Source organism: Chiroxiphia lanceolata, chromosome 9 (genome assembly GCF_009829145.1).
Source record: "Chiroxiphia lanceolata isolate bChiLan1 chromosome 9, bChiLan1.pri, whole genome shotgun sequence".
Lineage (NCBI taxonomy): Eukaryota > Metazoa > Chordata > Aves > Passeriformes > Pipridae > Chiroxiphia > Chiroxiphia lanceolata.
Window position 1 is genome coordinate 27,022,044 of NC_045645.1, and position 21,520 is coordinate 27,043,563.

Genomic DNA, 21,520 nt, shown 5'->3' on the forward strand with positions numbered 1-21,520 from the left:
ATGAATATGTCAACAGACAGGCTGGGAGTCCTTTATTTATCAAAAGTAGTTAGAGTTGCCTTCAGCTTTCAAGCTTCAGGGCACCTGTTTCATCCCAAGCTGTGTAGTCCTTCAGTATTTCCAGTTTGGCTCAGAATATGTTTCTTGCTCATACAAAGGTCTGTGTAAATCTATATAAATATCTGCATTAGATTGACAAAAAAAGCAGCAATTACAGTCCAGGCTGTGTTTGTACCTATAGCTTGGTCCCCTCAGCTTGGGCATTTGTGGATTTTCGTAGGGGTGATGATACAGAAACCAAAAGCTGTGGGAAGCCACTGCATTGGGTTTTTTGACTGAGCATATTATTTCCTTCTGTGCTAAAATGTATAGAGTGAGTGATGAAATCACAGCTGCTAGCAGCAAGCATAAAATTTGTGCAGAATTATGTTAAGCATTTTACATTTCTTTCCCTTCCCCTGACTGTCTTTACTACTAATTTCCAGCTATGATTATGGCGCAGTTATTAATTAAGTCGTTATAGTTAAATGAGTAATCTGCAAGGCTTTGCTTTAGATCACAGCTCTGTTTAACTATGGCATTAATTATAGTATGTTTGTTTTTATTTTTTTGAATAATCTGGAAAATATTTTCCCTGTCTTGGATTGTGTTTTTTAAGAGGAAATTCTATGGTGATACTTAGAAGAACCAGAAAACTATTTTTTTATTTTTTTTTTTTACGTAGCCGTGAATGGAATATTAACTAAACTCCTCCTGCAATATTGAAAACCAAAAAAAAAACCCCAACCCCGCGTTACTCTGCGGAGTGTTCTGCCTTTTTTTTTTTTTTTTTTTTTTTTTTTTTTTTTAATAGGGCAGTTTGCTCAGATGGTTCAGATCCTCAGTGGTCTCTTGAAAAGGCTCCAGGTGCTGAGTCATGTGCACGCTCCGGCCGAGCTGCTGCTGGGAGCCAAGGAGGATTGTTGAGAGAGGAATATTAAAATAGTCTGTTTATGACAGCCATTAATACGGCTGGTGCGGAGGGGATGGCAGCGGCTCCTGAAAGGTGGCTTTGCAGCAGAGCAAGAGGGAGGCTCAGCCAGGGGGGGATTCGTGTCTTATTTGGGTGTAACTGGCTTCCACGGAGCGGTGAGAAATGCTGAGCTCATATTTGAGTCAGGAAGGAAGGATTTTGTGAATTTAAACAATGTAAAACACTGCCTAATTTTACGAATGGTTAAAAATAGTAGCGTCACCACTGAAGGGTTAAGATTTACCTTCCCTCTCGCTGCAGGTAGTGTGAAGTTCAGCTGAGCTGTAAAGACAGAAGGATATAGGTGGAAAATACCTTTGGAAGAGAACATTGTTTGTCCTCATTTCACGCCTCATTAGCCGCGCTGCTGGAGGACCCTCCCGCATTGTTATGGGGTCAGGAGCCTCCTGCGCTGCTGGGGGAGAAGGGACATCTCCTCCCTGTCCAAGGGCTCTCATTTTCGGACCACCTGCGTTTGGGGTGGAGAGCACCCTCCTCCCCTTGGCTCTCCTGGCACTGGCCTTAACTAGTAAAGGAAAAGACGGCAGCAATTATGGCACACACAATTAACGAGCTTCTAATCTCCAGCCTTGTGTGTAATTGCTGCTGTCAAATACAATTAGTGTCTGCCCAAGTTCCATTCCCAGAGGGACGGGCCAGGCTGTGGCACAGAGGGAGAGGAGGGGGGCAAGTCTCTGAAACTTTAGGGTAGAGTTTACATTTTCTTGTTGCCTCCCTAATAATCCTCACTCCTCAAATAGAGAAATGTTAATCCAGAGCATTAAGGGGACATGGTGACCAGCGGAGAAAGCCTTAAGGTTTGCTCTTGGATTAGCTCTGAAGTATCTTCTCAAAAATTTCTCACCTGCAGCTTAATTACAATTCAACCAGCACTCGTCAGGGATTTACTGGTACCTTCCTGTGAGCCTGATGGGGTTCCAGGACATCACCTGTCCTGTTGTAACAACACACTGGAGTTGCTACACCTCCCAGGTGTAGTTTGAGGAGCTGGGACACGGGCCAGGGTTTCTCCTACCCGTGCCAAACAGATCCCTGTGAGCACTCAGCACTTGCAGCTCCTCCAGGCTCGATGGCTCAGGACCCTTGGTTGCACCCCAAAGCCCTGCAGCACCTTGTGAGGCCAAGATAGATTTTGGTGGCTTCTTTGGTGGCTGCTGGAGGCTGCCACGTTCCTGTCAAGGAGGCTGTTTCGCTGCTCTGCTGCTGTGTGTGCACCTTGCTGCAGCCTGGGATGGAGTAAGGAAGTGTGTCCCTGTCCCCAGTGTGGAGTGCTGCTCTGGGCAATGCAGGAAAGCCAGGGAACGTGCCAGGCTGACACCTGTGCTGGGGGAACAGGTGAGCTGGAGGGAGGTGAATTATGCAGAACAAATGCAGATTGGAATCTGCACTATGTGTTTGCTGCTGCGGAAACGCTTGGGAAGTTTCGACTGTAGTCATTTTGCTGGGAGTATTTCTTGTCCCCCATCCCATGGAGCCGGATACAGCTGCTACTCTGACTCAAGCTGCATCAGGCTCAGAGGAAGAGAAAAATAATACCATAAGTAGCACAAACTTCTCCTGTGCAGCGTGGTAGCTCAGCTGTGAGGTCCTGATAACACAGCTCTCGTTTAAGTTGTCTCTCTTTTCTGTTTCCAAGGTGCACAATGATGAAAAACCCAAGTCTTGACCGTTTTAAGGCACTAGCCAGGATAACTTTGGAGATAAGCAGTTGGATGAGATTAACCTTTTTTGCTGATGGCTTTCTCTTTTTTCTTAAATATGTATTTATGAGAAGTTATTTAAAGGGTTTGGGTATGGAGAAAAGCCAGAGTGAGATGTGAGGGAACTAGGGGGATGATAGATGTGCTATGCAACACAGCCACGTGCCTTGCCAAACAGCTATTGCTGTGTGTGCTGGGTGTCTAGGCGTGCAGAACCAGCCAGGCAGAGTTCCCCTTTTGCTCTGGGATAAAACTGGGATGCCCTACATTTAACCCATGCCTGGGATCTTCTGTTAACTCTTCTGTTAACTCCAAGTTATGGCATTTTATTTTTTTAAAAGCCATACTGAAACCTGTGCCATTCCTGCTGTTTTGTAGTACCTCTGTAGGATTTCTCTCTGCCTTTCCTTCTATGAGATTCAAGAGTCCCTTGTCCTACATATAAATATCTGTGTACCATTTGGTCCCAGCTAATCACTGATGGTAACTTTATTTGCATCCCTATGGTAAGTTCTGGCTCTTGAGTTTGAAGTGGGTCACTGGAAGGACCCATGAATGTGCCATCTTGTTAAATCTGTTGTAGCCTGGTTTGTGTAGATGGGAACAAAGCTTGGGCTTGGAGATGAAAAATAAAACTATCCTGTCTTTAGGGATGTAGCAAAAGACTGACCCACTAAGCCAACCCCCATCAGGAAACTACTGCTCCTTCTGTTAGATGATAATTTTCATCCCACTCCCCAAAAATGCAAAAGGAGAAATGGGTCATGTTGTGATCATGGGCAAGTTTTTAAGACCAAAATAGAAGGTGAACTCAAAACCCTACAAAGAAAGTGGTTTTGTCTAATTGTTTTGCATTTCCATAATGCTTAGTAGGATAAAACAGTCTTCTCTTTCTCTTTTATTTTTCAATCATGATTAGACTTTAATGTTGTTAAAGCTTATAAGTGAGTTTGAGGCACTGTCTTGTTGAAGAGAAGATGGAGCTGAAGTTTTCAGTGAGGCATTGGACAGGGTTTTTAATGTGTCTGTCATTATATGTTAACCTCTGAACTGGGACACGACGTCTGTTTTATGGCTGACAACAATTTAAAAATATACATCTTGACATGGTGGATAAAGGAAGAAGGGGGAGTGGAGAAGAAAAAAAGAATTAATGATGTTAGCAAATATTAGTCCCTGTATTTCCATTTTGCTCCGAAAGTGGTTGTCAGGCTTTGAGGCCGCCTGGAGCAGCATTGCCAGTGACAGGCAGCCGGGATGGGATTGTCCCTTGAATCGAGCCGGGCTTTTATTGACACACACGGTGCTCCGAGGCAGGGACGGGGACGCTCTGCTGCCTGTTCCGGGATGAGTGCGGCTTTTCTCCTGGCGTTCCTGGTGACATTTGAGAAGGATAGTTCTGGGCTTAGTGGAGTTCCCTGCGCTGATCCGTGAGCACATCGGGAGTCAGGGGAGTTGAAAGTGTCTCTGAATGAGTACAGATGCTGCATCCAGAGACACGGATCTGTCCGTGATTTATGCTGGCTCTGGTCAGCCAGACCCGCCCACCAAAGTTAACTGTCAGGAGTAACAGTGACTTTGACATCAGCCTTAATTGTACACGAACCACAAAGCATCAGCGGGCAAGAATTAGGGGAGGACGTGAGAAATTCCATGTACCATTCCATATACCTGTTTAAGGCATCTCTCACACTTCATCATCTCTTCCTGAATCTTTTATGTGCCCCTGCCTGTGCTTTGGCACGCAAGCGCAATTCTCCAAGGTTTCTTCATGTGCTGTCACAAATTCCTCTTTATTCCCACAATTTTTAAGTGGCAGTTCAAGAGCAACCCCCTCATGCTCATGGAACCCACAACAGTTTTACCTTTGCAACATCATTTCTCTTGCGTGGTCTAACTGTGGATAATACTGCTGTCTTCTCTGTCAGATTCAGCTTGGAAATTATGGGAGCCTGGGATCATGTTATTCCTTAACTATCATTAGTTACATGTGTATCTGCAGTGCTTCTGGACAGCACTGCCAGCAGTGAAAGAAATGGAGCTGGCTTAATTGAGAACCACATACTTAATTATTAGTGCCTTTTTAGCAGAGGAGAGAGGAAATTTGCAGTGTCAGTTTTTAATTTCATTGTGGTATGCAGGGTAATGTGACTTAAAACTCACCAGTCATTGTCTGTGTCTAGGTAGCATTGAGTTTATCCTCCCAGCCCTAAAAGTCTTTTTTTTTGCTGTAGAAGTGTCGGGAGATTTAAGAAGGAAAAGGGCATCTCTGTGTTACTGTTCTTTTCAGCCAGGGTGGGCAATGATTAAAAACAGGGGTTGCTGTCAGTACAGTGGCTGTGACGTGGTTTGGAAGGAGCAACTGCTGCTGTCCCACCTTTTGTGTCACTGAGTTTAGTTCATTGTGCTTGGGTGTTGCTGGGTAGCACAGATTTTGGAATGAGCTCTTGGATAGGCAGGTTGTCAAGGGCAGCTGGAAAGAAACAGGTTTTTATCCGTGTGGCAGCACAATTAACATTTCTGGGAAGAAGTGTTCCTCGTAGCCTGGGCAGATTCCCCTTGGGAAGCGCAGTGGGGATGAGTGGTGGAGCCACGATGGTTCATTCATGGCTTTGCAGAGTAGGGGCACACATTAAATCCTGGGAGAACAGCTGAATCTTTTCCTGGACATCCTTCATGAACTTGTTCTAGGTATCAAGCACCCTGATGGAATAAGCTTGGTTCAACATTCATAAATTGCATATTGAGTTACTTGTTTCTGTGTGAAAGAGATGAGATAAAAGCTACTTGGACAAAGTAACTTATATATGGATTAAAAGCCGAAGAAGTTTTTGCCTGAGCATTTTTGGTAAAGTCTTTATTGCTGAGTTTCCCGATGACCTTATGTGTGATTAATCTTTGGTAGAAATGCATTCGTTGTGCAAAGAAGGTGAACTTAATCCCAGAAACCCTTTTTTTTTTCCCCTAACAATTTCTCTAGAAAGATGAAATGTATTTTTTCAAATGTTTTTTTCTGACTCGGGGAAAAAAAACACAACCAAAAACCAGAGTAGGAAGAGGTAAAAGAATATAGATTAAAAAATTTTTGCAATTTCTGGTGCTGGTTGAATGCCCACCATCCCTCAGAATCAAACAGGGTAGTTGTGAGCATGGCATTACTGTATAGGAATAACTCTTGCATGCACTTGCAGATGATCTGAAATTAATTTCCTTTATAAGTGGTGTGGAAATAATTGATGGACAGTAAGGTTCTCTGCTAAATAATTTTTTAAGAGGGGCACTGCACTGTAAAGACTCTGAAGCCCTTTCTCTTCAGGAACTTCATGTCACCTTCTACTCTAAATTAGAAAAAGCCTGAATGCAATAGAATGGTTTTCAAAGCCAATTTCCTTTCCATTTTTTCTTCTAAACAAGTATGTCTGTGATATCTGCAAACCTAAAGCAGTAAACGGATTTAAAACAAAAGCAACCTAGGGAGCAGGAAGAAAGATATATAAGCATGGGGGTTTTGAAAACAAAACAAAACAAACAAACAAAAAAACCCCACCATATTTCTAGGTAGAATTCTGATGAGGCAATAACATTTTTTGGTGTAATCAAGTTGATTAGAGGGATGGAGCACCTCCCCTGTAAAGAGAGAACTGGGATTGTTCAGCCTGGACAAGAGAATGCTTCGGGGTGACCTAATTGCAGCCTTCCAATACCTGAAGGAAGCCTACAAGAGAGATGGAGAGAGACTATTCAAAAGAGCATGGAGTGACAGGACGAGGAGGAATGGCTTAAACTGACATGTTTAGATTAGGTATTAGATATTAGGAAGAAATTCTTTAATGTGAGGGTGGGGAGGCCCTGGCACAGGTTGCCCAGAGAAGCTGTGGCTGCCCCATCCCTGGAAGTGTCCAAGGCCAAGTTGGATGGGGCTCTGAGCAACCTGGGCTAGTGGAAGGTGTCCCTGCCTGTGGCAGGGGGTTGGAACACGGTCAGCTTTAAGGTCCTTTGCAACCCAAACCATTCCAGGATTCTGTGATTCTCTGATTCGATGTATTGCAGCTACAGAGAGGCTGCTAGAGGCTGCAGCTTTGCTCCTGATTTTATTCACCATAACTGTGACAGTCTCTCACCACAGAATGCCACAGACCTGTCCACTGACAACAGCAAGTTGCAATTAATGGGCTGGTTTTATAAGGAATGACTGTTGCAAACTGCAAACCAGTTTGGACTGCTTACCTGAAAACCAAAATACTAAATGTTGTAGAAGAGTTGGGGTTTCTGATGCCCTGCACCCCCTAATTGGGTCAGGCTTTCAGACAGCAGGCACTGAAAGTCTGGCATCAGTGTAAAGTCAGGCAATTGAAGAGCCCAAGCTGCAGGATGGTTTTTTGAAAAGGTAGGCCTGGGGCTCCGTATCGATCAATCATTATTCTAATTGTTCATTTCTATTATGGTGGGAATCATTCAGAATCCTAGAGTTCCTGGGAGTAAATCATTTGGAAATGCTGCCCATTATAAAATTTAATTTTAAATCTATATTAAATAGATTTATAAAGGCAAGCTTTGCAATCTAGTAACAGAACATTATGCTGCCTCACAGAGGCTCGGATTTGGGGTCCTAAGGGGCTGGGAATGCTGCAGAGGAAACGCTGTGGCTTGTGATGAGTGGGATGGTGAGGCTGCCAAGCCTCTGGGCCACCTTCACAGGAGCATCGATCCCATTTGCTGAGAGATCCATCCAGATGTTCCAGAGGGAGTGGAGTCACAGGGCACTGTCTGCTGTGAAATGAGGCTTCCGGAGGGCTGATCCCATCTCTGGGGCAGGGAAAAGGGTGGGAAGGGACAGAAAGTTGGGAATGGGGTGGGAGCCAGAATGCTGGACCAATCTTTCTTTTTCTTTCAGACAACAGAGAAGAGGGCAAAGGAAAGCAAAACTGTATTTGGAGGACCAGTCGTCAGCTCATTATATCAAGAAGAAACAATCAGGTGATTATCTATGCTGGAATTCAGTTGAAAACAGTATTTTTCTAATGTCATTTTGCTAAGCTTTTTTTTTTTAATATTGCACAAGTGTGGTGGCAACTACAACAGGATAATAAATGACAGGAAAGAACTTTTCAGGTCCATAATCATTTAAATCAATATCTGCTTGTATCATTGCCAGGTAGTAACCTTTCCCTAGCACAAGATGTGGGGGAAGGGCAAGGCTTCCCATTTTTCAGTTATATGGCTAAAAAAAGGTAATATTGGATATTTTTAATAGAAAGCTATTCAGACACTACCTTTTTCAAATAGTTATTTCTTTACCAATACATTCATTAGGGATTGTTCAGTGAAGGTTTTAGTGTTGGACAATGTTTGCCTTCAGGGAGAGTTTGTACCTTATATCAAATTAATTTTTTTTTTCTGACCTCTGCAGCTAGCAAAGCAGAAATGCATTTACTGAACTAGAGTGGCTGCTATTTAAAACTGTCAAGGTGCAAGTAGCAAGTGACATAACCTACTGAATAAGGACAACTGGATGTTTTTGGTTTGGTTTAGTTTTTTACTGTTCCAGTCAGAGAAGAATGAACTCTTGAGCAGTGTTTGCTGTCATGTTGCAGTCACCCATTTATGTGTATGTGACCCCATTTTTTACTGAATGTCTTGCATCATTTCAGTCCCAGGAAATTAAAAGTTAAACCCTGATTTCTCTGTACATAGCCTCCCAAGCTTGATGAGAACTTTCCCAAAGGGTTAAAACTCAACACAGCATTTCTTTGACTTGTTGTCACAAACTAGTCTTGAGCAGGTGGTTCCAAACCCTTTGCAAGGAGCTCAGGTAGGAATTGATACAGCTGTTGTAAGCAAATAGGGTGGCATTTTTGTGCTTGGCAGTAACACAGGTATTTCCCTCGGGATTGCAGTCCACTTTATAGTGAAGTGGAGCAGCTGGCCAGGAATAGCCTCCTTCCCTCACATGGGGAGCCAGCACATCTTTAACTTACCCCTGGACCTTGACCAGAGGTGGTCAGATGTGACCTTGGTTTAACACAGTGTTTGAGGAATGGCACTTCTGGCAGGCACAAGCTCTTTTTTCTTCCCTGCTCTGTCAGTGCAGGTCTCAGCCACCTCCTTGATCTCGTAGTTTGACCCTGTAGTTTAAATCCTGTTCCGGCTCTCCTTTTGGGAATGGAACATACCCCTACAGTGCTGTCAGTCTTGGCTATCCCAAATAGTACCTGTGTCCTTTCTTGGGTATGAAATGCAGCACTCTGGTTGGCTTGACCAGCCTAAATCTTGCCAAATATTTGGTTTTATTTCCATAAGAACATGACTGGTGCAGGACTTGAAGATAAGTACAGTTCCAAATACTCTTTTTTTCCAAACATGCCATGAGGAATATATGTGCTGTGTGTTTAGCAAAGCACAGCTGTGGTCCATACAAATGAGGCAGATGTTGTCTCTGACACAATGAAGCGTCCTGACTCTGCTGGCAGAGTGGAAACTCATGTGGTGCATTAACACAGCTTGGCTTGCAGGCATCCATGTCTTCCTTGCAAGATAGGAATGAGCAAGTGTCACCACCATCTCACCCACACAGAACTGTACAGCTTCAAATTTCTCAGTACTTCTGTCTACTGTTCATTCCCTTGCTGGAACAAGAAGTAAACATGTGGAAGTATAGGCACATCCCTGAAGTGATAATTATAATAAGAAAAGCATAACCCTAAACAAAATTGCCCTGATACCAAACCTGCAAGCAGATGAACCAAAGAAGAATGGCTCTAGACATTCAGCTTGGTGGCCAAATTTGTCTAGAGCATGAATTAGTTTGGTGGTTGTAGCACTCACCTGAGAAAGGTGACTTTTGTGAGCCTGTGAGTGGTTACTTACAAGAACATAAGGTTAGCATTCAGTAATACTTCATAAAACAGAATGTAGTCTTAGAAAACAAGGCATCTTCTGTGGAGGAAAAACATGCAGATGTTTAAAGAGAAATAAAACTGAATAGCTTGAGCCAGCATAAACTTTAACACTTTATTACAGGTGAGTCCCGTGCTGTAAGTTCAGTGTGTACATTTGTGCTGCCTCAAAACCTACTACCTGAGAAAAGAGACTTTGATGCAGATTGTTTATTGACTGGGTTTTCTGTGGTGGGTTGACTGAAGTTTTAAAACGAGCTTGCAAAAACTGGGATATAAATCAAACCACTTTAGTCTCTGTTTCGCGGGGCTGTTGATAGGATAAATATTTTCTTGTTACAGGATCATATTGAGGAAGATCAGAATAAGCAAAAAAACCCCTTTTTTGTGTACTAAAAAGTAAAACTTGAGTCCTCATCAGCCCTGAGCTCTGACAGACTTCTGAAAGCAATTTCTCAGCAGGCATTACTCTGCCAAACACAGCCTACCATATGCCCTTTAGGATTCTGCTGATGCAAAGGCAGGAAAAGGCTGCTAATTTATCTGGAGCATCGTCACAACCTCACCTTGCACCAGGAGATAGACAAGGATGCAAGTGCAGAGTTTTGCAGGTTCACCTAAGCAGGATCACTTGTTTTATTCTTGCCAGAAGCTTTTGAACAGTTCATCAAAAAGTTAACATCCTCCAAGCTGCTACTGCATAATAAATAGGAAGAGGCTTTTGTTTAAATAGAACAAACCACCAGTTTGCCATCAGCAGTAGTTACCAACAAAGCAGCAGTGGCATTGCTTTCAAACTGTGTGTCTAAAATTATGCATAAGTAGTGCTTACCTTCCTCTCGTGGAATGAAATGCTTGGATTTTAGGATGCAGAGCTATAAATGCTGGACAAAGTGGAGTTACCATATCCTGCCCGAAAGTGGATCAGCAGTAGGAGGAACTCAGTGCCAGGCCTGATTTTTACCTTATCACTAATTATCTCAAATGTTTCTGATTGAGAGCGAGATAGAAAAGTGGTCAGTCTGGCTCGCAGAAGTACATTGCACTGATTCCAAATAAATTCGAGAGCATCCATAGAAGCAGGTTACACCGATCTAATTAAATCAATTTAGAAAGAGATTCGGTTAAATCAGTGCAATTTGTGTGTTCATAGATCAATCCTCAAATCAGGAGAAGGTCTCTTGAGCTAATGAGGCGTAGCAGTTATTTACTTTGGGGTGCTGGGCACTGGTCATCAATTAGGAGTCATTAATAAACCCTGGCAATAAAGAACTCGAGTACCCCCAGTGAGTAATGGGGAGCAGTTGCAGGATGTATTAGCATAGTGCTCTGCCTCTGGGCTTCTCTGCAAATCACTTATCTCCCCTCGGGCATTACACAAAAACCCTGTGTGCTGGTGACTGATGATGGGACTTGGAGGTTCCCCTTGGAAGGAAAGATTTAGAAATTGTCTGTGATTTCAGGATGCGTATAGTGGTGGTTTGTTTCTTTCTTCTTTTTTTTTTTTTTTTTTCACTGCTACATAAAGCTTTATATCTCTTTTCTGGTGCTATTACCAGAACAAAGCCATTGTAGTGGAGCTCTTTCATGATCAAATTGCTATAATTAGAGTTTCACAAATGTAGGAAATGAGCAGGGAGCTGAGGTTGACTGATGTGTTACCAGTATAAATCTCATCCAAGACACAAACTGAAGGAGATGCCAAAAATACCATAGCCTTGGAAATTCAGCTTTGAAGTTATTTTTCAGTATTTTTTTTTTTTAAATACTGAAAGGGGAAGGAGAAGCAGTTTATAGGTGTTTTCAGCAAACTAAAGCTTTGACTTGGCAGGTGAAGAATGAGAAATAATTTTGCCAAATGTCTGTGTCTCTTTGCACTGCCACTGGAGGAGCCTTCCTGCACTCTGCCATGAGCTGCTTCCATGCAGTCTTGGCATGCTGGCATGGGAATGACATCTACCAGTCGGCAGAGAGGTCTTCCTGAGCTATGCTTTATTCTTCTGCCATCCAGAGGGGTGCTGAAGAAGCCCTTTTCTGGTAGAAACTTCCACCCTTCCCCCTAATGTTTGGGAGCAACCCCGGTCACGAGTGGGGCTCCGTTTAGGATCGGGACGCGGGGCGGGCACCCCTTGGGTTTGGGACCTGCCTGATGCCGTGTAATCTATCAGAATTGTATTAATCCCACTAACGCAGCCGCCATCTGGCCCCGCTGCCGGGCCGGCTCGCACGAGCCCCGGTGATGGATGGCCCTGGGAATTGATTAGTTGTTGTGCGAGACAAATGAACTGTTTTGGCAGAAAATACCAGAGGTCGCTGCATGTGGTCAGGCACAAAGGCTGCTGAATTTTAAAGAGCTGCTTCCAGCATCCATTGCAAGGATGGTGCTTCGGAACAGTTTTGAGACGAGCCCAGTGCTCCGGAGCACGGTTGGGGTTTTGTTGTCTCCCTCCGGGCTCGCTTTCGGGAACGCCAGCACTGGAAATAAGCACCAAGCTGCAGGGATGTGGGAGCCGGCATCCCTGCTGTGTTGGGAATTACGGGCTCGTGGTGGTATTGTGTGTGTGGGTGGCTGTGCCACAGATGTCTGCCGCTCGGGTAAATGCCGGGCTGTGCAATCCCTGTGGAAGAGCTTTCCCGGTTGTGCGGAGCCCGGGCGGCCTGGCGTGCTCAGCCGTGGCGCCTCACACAAAACACCTGCGGGTACAGGCAGCTGGGGTTTGGGTTTTTTTCAGGTCAGTGTTATTTAGAAATGGATGCTCTCCTGGTGACGTTCAGCAGGCAAATCTCTTGGCTTCAAGACGATTGCCAAGTTTATTGCTCCCTCCCTTTTTGTTGTCCCCGGAGCGGTGACCCTTGGGGCTTTTGCTTTGTTGTGCAAAGGGGGCCTGGGCTCAGGCCTACCGTCTCTCTGGGAGAGCTCATCCTTCAGTGGAGGCTCCTATTTGGGGTTTTCAGGGCCACCTCCTCTCCGGTGCTGCCGCTGATGTGCCGAAGTGTGCGTGGCGGGTGGGGAATTGGATGACACATGTCTCGCTATGTCCCGGCGGCTCTCGGAGGACGGCACACAAGTGTGCCGGCAAGTGGGCAACCCTTCCCTCGGGACGGCCTGCCGGCTCAAAATAAACTTGAGTTATGGATTTATTCAGCTTGTAAAACCTCAGCTGGCATAAATAATTGAGAAAGCAAAGGTTTGTCTGTGGTGCGTACCTCAGGGACCCGCTCCTGCCTTCCTCCCTCCCACCACCCTTTCTTATGAAAATGATCCCAGTTGCACTGATAGATAATAACAACACCAAGCAATTAAAAGCTATGGGTGGCTGGAGAGAGGAGAAAAGGTTCAGTTAATGAGCTTTTCCTCTTCCTGTGCCCAGGAGAGCCTCAGAAGTGACGAGGCGATTAAAGCGAAGAGATAATTATAGATTATGTGAAAATGGGTCCCTTGGGGGCCGAGGGCCTTGACATAAACAGTGAGTGTTGCGAGTGTCTCTGGGCTCCCCGCACGCGTCCTGCCCCGCTCCGCCACGCTCCTGCTCTCTCAGCAGCGCTGTGCCAACCAGACGGGCAAAGCCACCTGTTAACGGCGCTCCGTGGTGAGTCCACTGGGACACAGCTTGGACCAGCCCTGGGAAAAGGGGTGAGGACGCCCCAAGTAGAACCTGATCTCAGCCCTCTGCCCTGAGCTTTGCGCTGGAGGTAACCTGCGAGGGGGGAGGAAGGGCACGGGGCAAACCTGGAGGATGTTCTCTGCGCGAGGGTAAAATGTCTGCATGTCAAGTCTCTTCTGTGCCCTTTTCAGTGGCAGCCTTGGTGGCAAGGAGATTTATAACACTCCAGGTAAGAAGGAGGTGAAGCCTGATCAACCAGCACCAGATCTTTTCCATGAGCTGTTTAAAAACTGTTGGCTCGATACGTGTGTTTTGGACAACTTGTGAGGAAGGCTTGCGAAGCCTTTTAAGCTTGGGGAAAGATGGGCTTGGTGTAAGTTCTTCCACATCCTTTTATTCAAGGATGGAAAAAGCTGCCCATGTGTTACTTGCAGGCAACAGGTACACTTCAACTCATTGTTAAATCAGAATTAGCATCTCTTACTGGGGATGGGGGAGAGCAGGAGAAAACAACTTTGGGGGCTGAACATGTGTCGGCAAGGGAGAAGAGAAACCCTCTGACCATCCTCAGGAAATAGGTGTAAACACAGTAACTGCCTTTACTGACTGTCAAGTGGTCACTGACTTGAAGGCTCCTTTCTGGCTCAACAATCTGACACAGAAAGAAAATTGCATCCAAGTCTTCCTTTAGCTACAGGTTTTAAATAACTGTGCACATCTCCGTTAGGTTGAGTTTCGTGGTCTTTCCCATCCATTCAGATATAGTGAATACTCTGGTTTTTACATGAATTGAGATTTTTCTGAAAATACTGATGGAAATGCTATGGGTTCTTTCCCTCATAGCATTATCTGAGCAATGTTTTTGCACTGTCACTTACTTCTGTATTTCCGACGTGCTTCTGTCTGGTTTTATACTGTTTTAACCAGTTTCTGGGCCTTCCTGTCAACTCTTACCAGTTTTATGAGGAGTGCAAATTCCTGCTGGGAACAGGTCTGATAAAAACATTACATCCTTTTTGTTTTCTTGTAGCTACTACAGTGGAGGGATCATTAAGTGTGAGCACATGCACACATGTGAAATAAAGGGAGAGAAAAAACTGAGTTGCCAAGTTTTCAAGCTCTGTTTCTTATTTGTCCTGTATGGTTTTAAATGCAAAGTCAACAAATAACAGTAACTTGTCTTTATTCCATTCACACCATTCAAGGGGAATGTTTTTGCTAGTATTGATCCCTCCAAAAATCTGGTTTTAACTCCTCTGAGCCCTTTTCTCAGTGTCCCCTCCTGGTTTTGGCCTGTGTCTAGATCGCATGGTTTTAATTGTCTGGAGTGTAGCTTCATGTGACTGTTTTATTTGTAGGTAAAATGTCTTCATTGTGACTGTGTGGACTTCCCTCAAATGTATTCAGGAAAGGGCTTGTTTCTCTTTGTTAATATTTATAGAAAAGTTGGATATGATATATGTTTAATTTTTTGAAAGAGGGCATCAGGAGCAGGGGAGTGGTTTAAAGCTTGAGAAATAAATGTGGAGTAGAAGGACGAAATTTCCCGAAACCTTATCTTCAGGTGGGGAAATTGGTATTCTGGATTAATTCCATTGTGGAGACTTCTGAAAGAAAAGTGGTTTTTTGGAAGGGGGATATATAGAGCATTTGCAGAGTTGGTTATTCCAGAAAGCTAAATCATATCCAAATAGCTGTGTCAGGTCATTTTCCCCTTGCAGACAATAATATCCTTGGAAAAAGGCTGTAAAAGTCTGGAGGCTGTGGTGGAAAGATGGGCTGGATTTGGTACATCAGGGTTGCAGTGCCCTCTCTGCTGGCACAGGCCCTGCACACACTCCCCCTGGAGCACAGTCAGGTGCTTTATTGCTGCCAGGTACTTGCTGGTACCTCTGGTGCTGCCGTGTGAGGTCTGTCAGGGCTCTGCAGCTTGTGGGATGGAGGGTACGGCCCGAGCTCATGATTGTGACATGGAAAATCACCCAGGAATAACTGAGGACTGTTGTGGACTTCTCTAGCAAGGAGACACTGGGGTTTGCTTTGGTGTTATGGAAAAAAGAGTGATCTGCTATAAATGAGAGGCGTGTGGCTGTGCAGTGGGGAGCCAAGTTACTGTACAGCGTTGTCTGAAAAGCAGCTTCTCCCAAAAGGCTGCTGTCAGCAGCCAAGGGTGTGTTGGAGAGGTTGGACTGACAAGGTAGGACTGGAGGGACTTCCCAGCATATCAAATCAGCCCTTGTTAGTAGGGGCAGGCATGTCTCATGACCTCCATCATGAGTCTGTCAAGCTCCATCTCGAGCAGTACAAGCTTTTGCCTTTTCTAATCCCGCCATGAGGTTCTTTTTTCCCCGGAATTCAAGGTAATTAATTACATCTAAAGCATGCAGTGACCTGTTTCCCAGGAGCTTGTATGTAGTGAGTGGACAAGACTTCTACCAACAAATGAGTTCTTGACAGACTGGTTAAGAAACTGGGAGACTTCTGTAGTGTCCCTATGCCTGAACACAGAGTGTGAAATCTTGTGTGGCTCCCAGCTCTTCACTAGAAAGGTGCAGCTCAGTTGTCTGCAAGGAAAAATAGGGGTGATGTGCTAGAGAATAGTGCTACTAAGAGAGCAAGGTGAGAGGGAGGTCAGAGGAAGTGACTTCTTTGGAGAAAGCAGTGATCTGCTGCTGGAGATGAGTGTCAGCACTTTTCCCCACCTTTTTCTGGCACCAAGGAAGGAAGGTCTGAGGAATTAGATGCATAACAATCAAAGACAAAGTCAAAACCATGTCGTGGAGCTCTGCCTTCCCTGATGGGAGCAGGGGACATGGTCTTGGTGGCATTGGTATTTACTTTTTTTGGGGATTGCAGGTGAAAGAGCAACCCTTTTGTTTGTAATCCATTGCTCAGAAATACAAATATTATTTAGATTTTACTTTCCCTTCTCCTGACATTATTCAGCCTGTGAGGTTCAAGAGCAGTGCAGATGAATAGGAGGAGTGTTACCTTTTAGCACCAGTGCATCAGTTCTCAAACTGCACTGTTGGATTTCTCCTGCCCAAAAGGCCCACAGCAGAACGACCTTCTTACTGGGTCTGACCAGCTCCAGCAACCTCCCATTTTTACAAGTAGCTGAGGCTGTCAGTCTGAGTTCTGCTGAACATCCAGATGGTCTTAAGTTAAGGTGATTGAAAACTGGGGATGTCATGTGAGGCAGCGACTCTGTGTTTAACTCTCACGAAGCTGCCAAGTCCCTTAGCAACACTGATGGGTTCATCTGAACCACAGTTTTCATCTGGAAGCTAGCAAGAGAGGGGAATGTGTGGGCTTTTGGCTTATTTTGGTAAAACCAGTGACCTCTTTTCTTTATTCCCTGTTAGCAACACAGTGGGATCAGTGTATTTAAACTTAAAGGTATTATTCTTTTAAGAATCTGGGAAAGTTCTTAACTTCATTGGAGGTTCTGTTTGTTTTGGCTGGTGAGGAGGGAAGCTTTAAGTGTGTCTGAAGCCAGGGTATTGCTTTTATCTCTAGAAGAAGCTATAGGTGTGACTCAGGCTCTCGTGACACCACAATTGGATCTTCCTGCCTGCAAGCAGTCCTAAGTGAGCACCTGCTGGTGTTATGTCCAGGATCCAATGTGTAATCAGCCAGGGACAGATTGCTTTGCATGTGTCCTGCTTGTTCTGCTGTTTTGTCCAGGCCACTGTCCGAGATGGATGGGCATCAGGCAGGGCTTTTGTGGGACCCAGAGTGGCTCTTACAGGAAGAGCAGCTTTAACCCTTTCTCTTCTGTGGGATTGCAGTGATTTATACCAGAACTCAAACATGGATTTTTCTGGCTAACTTCATACATTTCTTGTGCCATTTCACAGGAGTAAGCTGACTTTTGTCTGGACATAATACTGCTAAAAACCTTTGTTTTTCTAGGAAGCAGGATCTTCTGTCTCCTAACTTGGGAGAAAAAAACCACGTTATTTTGCATGTGCCTGTTTCAGTCTGGTGACAGCATTGAAATGTCATTGAAATGAGCATGTGATGTGTATGTGGCCTTTGTGTTGTGCAGTAACAGGGTGCTTCTTTGCTTTTGTTTCCTGAATAGGGAAGAGGACAAGAACATTTTTGATTACTGCAGAGAAAACAACATTGACTATGTAACCAAAGCCATTCAATCAAAAAAAGTGGATGTGAACGTCACAGATGAGGAGGTATGGAGAAAAAGGAACCATTAATCTTTTAACTGTGTTGTGTATTAATTCAGTGCTACTTCTTTTTAAAATTCCCTAGTTGGGTTTGTTATAACAAAGTACTGTAACAGTTGGACAAACACTTGGTCATTCAGACAGGGATAATCTATTGGAAAACAGTTTTCCACTGGATTTCTAGTAGTGTGTGGATGTAGTAACTGTGATGCTTTAGCATATCAGACACTTATTTTCTATGTTATTTTCAGCAGCCACTTGCAGAATAAGATCTCCTGAATACTTCAGTTTTCTCACTTTGTATACTAAATATGATCAGAGTTAGGAAGTGACGGAAATGTGGGGGTTTTTTTGGCTGATGACCTCTGTTCAGGCTTGAAGTAGGATTTCTGTCATGCCACCAGCTTTTCATCATTCATGTGGAGGGCAAATGAGTGACACTGGCTTTCCAGCTTCACAAAAATAATGACATCATCAGGTCTTTCCTCATCAAACTCAAAACACCATTTCTCCACAGGGAGATACTACAGGTGTTGCCAGAAACTCCCAAGAAAAAGCTTGTCTAAAAGTGTGGATTGTCTTGATCTTTTTCTTGGTAAGAGCAACTGTCCCGGTGTGGACAGTTTCATGTTAATCCTTCAGGAACTGTGGCTGTACCAGGTTTGTCACCTTGGTTTCTGTGCTTGCACACTGCCACCTATCCCTGCTCCTGGTCCAGCCTGTGCACAGCTCTTTTTGCCCACTGCCTTCCAGCACGTTGTGTTGTGGTGAACAGATGAAGTGCTTAGACATTCATAGACTGAGACGCCACAAATTCAGTTGGGTTCTCCTGTAGCTCTAAGCAGATTTCTGCCCTCTGAGCCATGACAGCCCCGGCTGGGGCTCTGAATGCTGATGGCAGGGCCTTTTATTATTAATCAGGAATTCATGTGAATTAATTTTCAGAGGAGAGGAGGGAGGGTGTTCACGATCAGGGCTGGAATTTCACATCATAAATTCAATGAACTGAAACTGTCGTGTGCCACACAGTCCCTGCTACAGCACCGGTCCTGAGCTCCATCCCTCCTCCTGCTGATCACAGGCTACAGAGGGGAATGTCCAGGGCAGTCCCACAGAATACAGCTGCAGTCCTTTCATTAAAAAAGAGCTCATTTTTGGGATCAAACGCTTGCAATAAGTGTATAATAATGTCATGTTAACATTGCTTTGTTCCCACTGGCAAGGTGCTCTTTTGTGGTGAGCAGCGTTCAGAAGCTGGTACCTTCCTTGCTGTTCAAGCAACAAATGGGCTTGTTTTCAACCAAAGAAAGTTTGATTTTTAAAAACCAAAATATTTTGTGAAAGATAGCTGAAATAGCTAAACTATGTAAATGTTTTAAGCCAGATCTGAAAACTGCCAGGTGACACATCCTTCTTGGGAATTATCCATGAGTCCTGATGTAAGAGAAGTCCTATTTCTAATGGATAATCCTGTTGCTAATGGATACTAGCACATGACTATTGCAGAGTAGGGAATTGCTTCAGCAAAGGCAGGAGCCAAAAGCACCTGCCTACTGGTGAAGGGCTCGTGGGATGTGACACTAGTGCAGAATTCCTCCATATATGAAATTCTCACAGCTTCAACAGTTTTGGTTTACTCCAGCAAATGTGCAAATAGGGAAGTGACAACTTTTTTTTTGGCAAGTGCTGGCTTCTTTAGGCTAACCCTAACTGATCCAGAAAACCAAAAAATAGCATACCAGAAACAAAAATCTGAAAAGAATATTTATTTCCTGATATGTTAAGGAGCTGAAACCGTTACCAGTGTTGTTTGGTATCCAAACATGTTCTTCCCAATCTGGAGGGTAGCTTATTTTCTAATATCATGCAGGTTGATTGAAGTTTTAGAACCCCTTTTAGACTAGAGATATCCCAGACCGATCCTTTCGTAGAGTGAAGTGTGTGCAAGCATAATCTTGTCATTTTTATTAACTATTTTAGTGTTACTGTGTAAATACATCGTGCTGTATCTAAAAGCTGCCTCACCTGGCCTCTGAACATAACTCACGGTGTCAATCCTTTGATTTAAATACCTATAAATTTAAAATGACACAGGGATACATACGAAGAGTTAACTTGTAATGAAACAAAATCTACTGAAGCACCAAATAGGCTCGTGCTAAGCTGCAAAGACACTCGGCTCAGCCTTGCCTTGAACAATAAAGACCTGGCTGAGGTTGTAGGGTGTTTAGATTTTATTTTTATGTGATATGTTAGTATTGCATCTACTGGTACCCCCCCATTTTGTGCAAACCTGAAATAAGTCAGCGAAAGGAGAAAAGAAATCAAGAATTAAAATGTAAAGTGAGGGATGAGCCAACTGACTCGAAGCAAAAGGATTTCAGAAAGGGGTTTAGAGAGATGCACTTGGAAACTTCCAAAGCATCAGTGGTCTTCTCCCCACAAGACATAAAGCTCTTCATGTACAGCGTTCAGGCCAGCATACCTGCTAACAGTTCGGATATAATAAACTTCAATTCGGAATTAAACAAAGAATCTAATGACAGTAATCATGTACGAGCTTCCATTTACTGTGTCTAAATTGCCCAGAGTTCAACAGAATAGCTTGCACTCACTTATAAGTAGCACAGACTAAAGCAACCTGTTTCCCTTGCATATGTCAGCAGGACTAATGGCATAAGAAATGTCCTGTGGCTGTGAAGTCGCCCCAGGCACGTCCTGGGAGTGTGGCTCACTTGCTGCCTTGTGGAGAACAGTGTTTCTTCAACTTCTGACAAACCAGGAGCTGCTCAAAGGCAGAGAGGAATTGCTCGTGTAATTTGTGCCAAGGACTGTGGAGGTTGTAGCTAGATAACTTTTTTTTAATTGTTGGATAAATCCCAGTAAACAAACATGTTACCTGTGTGCAGTGTTTTAAGTCGTTGCCAAAACTTTAATGAGAGGCATCTGACAAGTTGCTCGCTTAGTCCCCAGTCCCCGTGCTTTTGAGACAGCAAGTGCCAAATTGGTGCCAGCTTGCCAAGGAAAGGACAGGGGAAAAAATGAATTTGAAGAAGGATCACATACTTCTGGATTTACAGGCTTGCCCCCATTAGAAAAACTTCACCAGACGTTTGAGAGCTCTGAAAGGGATTCACTTCCAAATCAGGTTTACCTGTATAATTGCAACAACAGCCCTTCCATTCACTGTTTCTGCTGTCACAGAGGGATGCAGTCATTCTATCTAGATAGATATCTATCTCTTCTTAATTACTGCTAATAAAACACTTGCCACAAGTTAGAGTGGCTCACTGCTATACAGCCATTACCGCTGCAAACATCGTGCCTAGAAGTATAGCTTAATACTGTAGCACATCCATTCGGTTTGGCTTTGTTCTCCCCTTTCTGTGCTCCGGCTAATTGATGTGAAAATCATTCCCATCCATTTGTCTGCCGAGACTCGGTATATCGGAGACAAATCCCTGTCCTGTGCTTTGTTTGTGAACACCCTGTGACTTGGAGCTGAGCAAAATTGATGTGCTGTTGGCTTGAGGAGCTGCTGCAGAAGCTGGCCAAGCTGGCAGCGGTTAGCCAGGCAAAGCACAGAAGATTTAAGAGGCAGGGTTAGTGCAGTGGGGCTATTTTTATGCTTTTTTTTTTTATTAAATACTTCAAAGGCTGGGGAAAATGCATCCTCTCAAGTAACTTCTGCAACAACTGTCGTGTTTGAATTGCAAGGAGGGAGTACCTTGGTGTTTGATTGTATCTAGTCGAGACCTCACTGCTGCAGTTCTTCCCTACGTGAAATTATTCGTGTTGCTCTGAATCTCTCACTGCTTAATGAAACAGCCGTGTGGGAATTGTTTTGGGAAAGCTCAATCTGTGGCTCTTAAGATTTCTGCCATGTTATTTAAACACACAAGCACATGTTATGTGCTGATCCAAAGCAGCAGCTGTGTGGACTAAAGAATTTTGCAGCATTCAGAGGTGATATCCATGCTATACAAAAGGCTGGACTGTAAATTCAGTTTAAGTTTGTCTTATCCCTAAGGCTTATTTTAAGGAAGACATGAGAAACAAATAGACTTTGTGGCTGTATAGCTGCCTAAGTACATTAGCT

General features: G+C 44.1%; 1 protein-coding gene across 1 annotated transcript in view; it reads left to right on the forward strand.

The window, feature by feature from the left end:
• Positions 1-21,520, forward strand: part of ACBD6 (acyl-CoA binding domain containing 6) — an 83,051-nt gene that overhangs the window by 18,371 nt on the left and 43,160 nt on the right. The window contains 2 exon segments of the mRNA XM_032696157.1: positions 7,624-7,710; positions 17,322-17,427. Coding sequence (XP_032552048.1) covers positions 7,624-7,710; positions 17,322-17,427 — 193 coding nt within the window.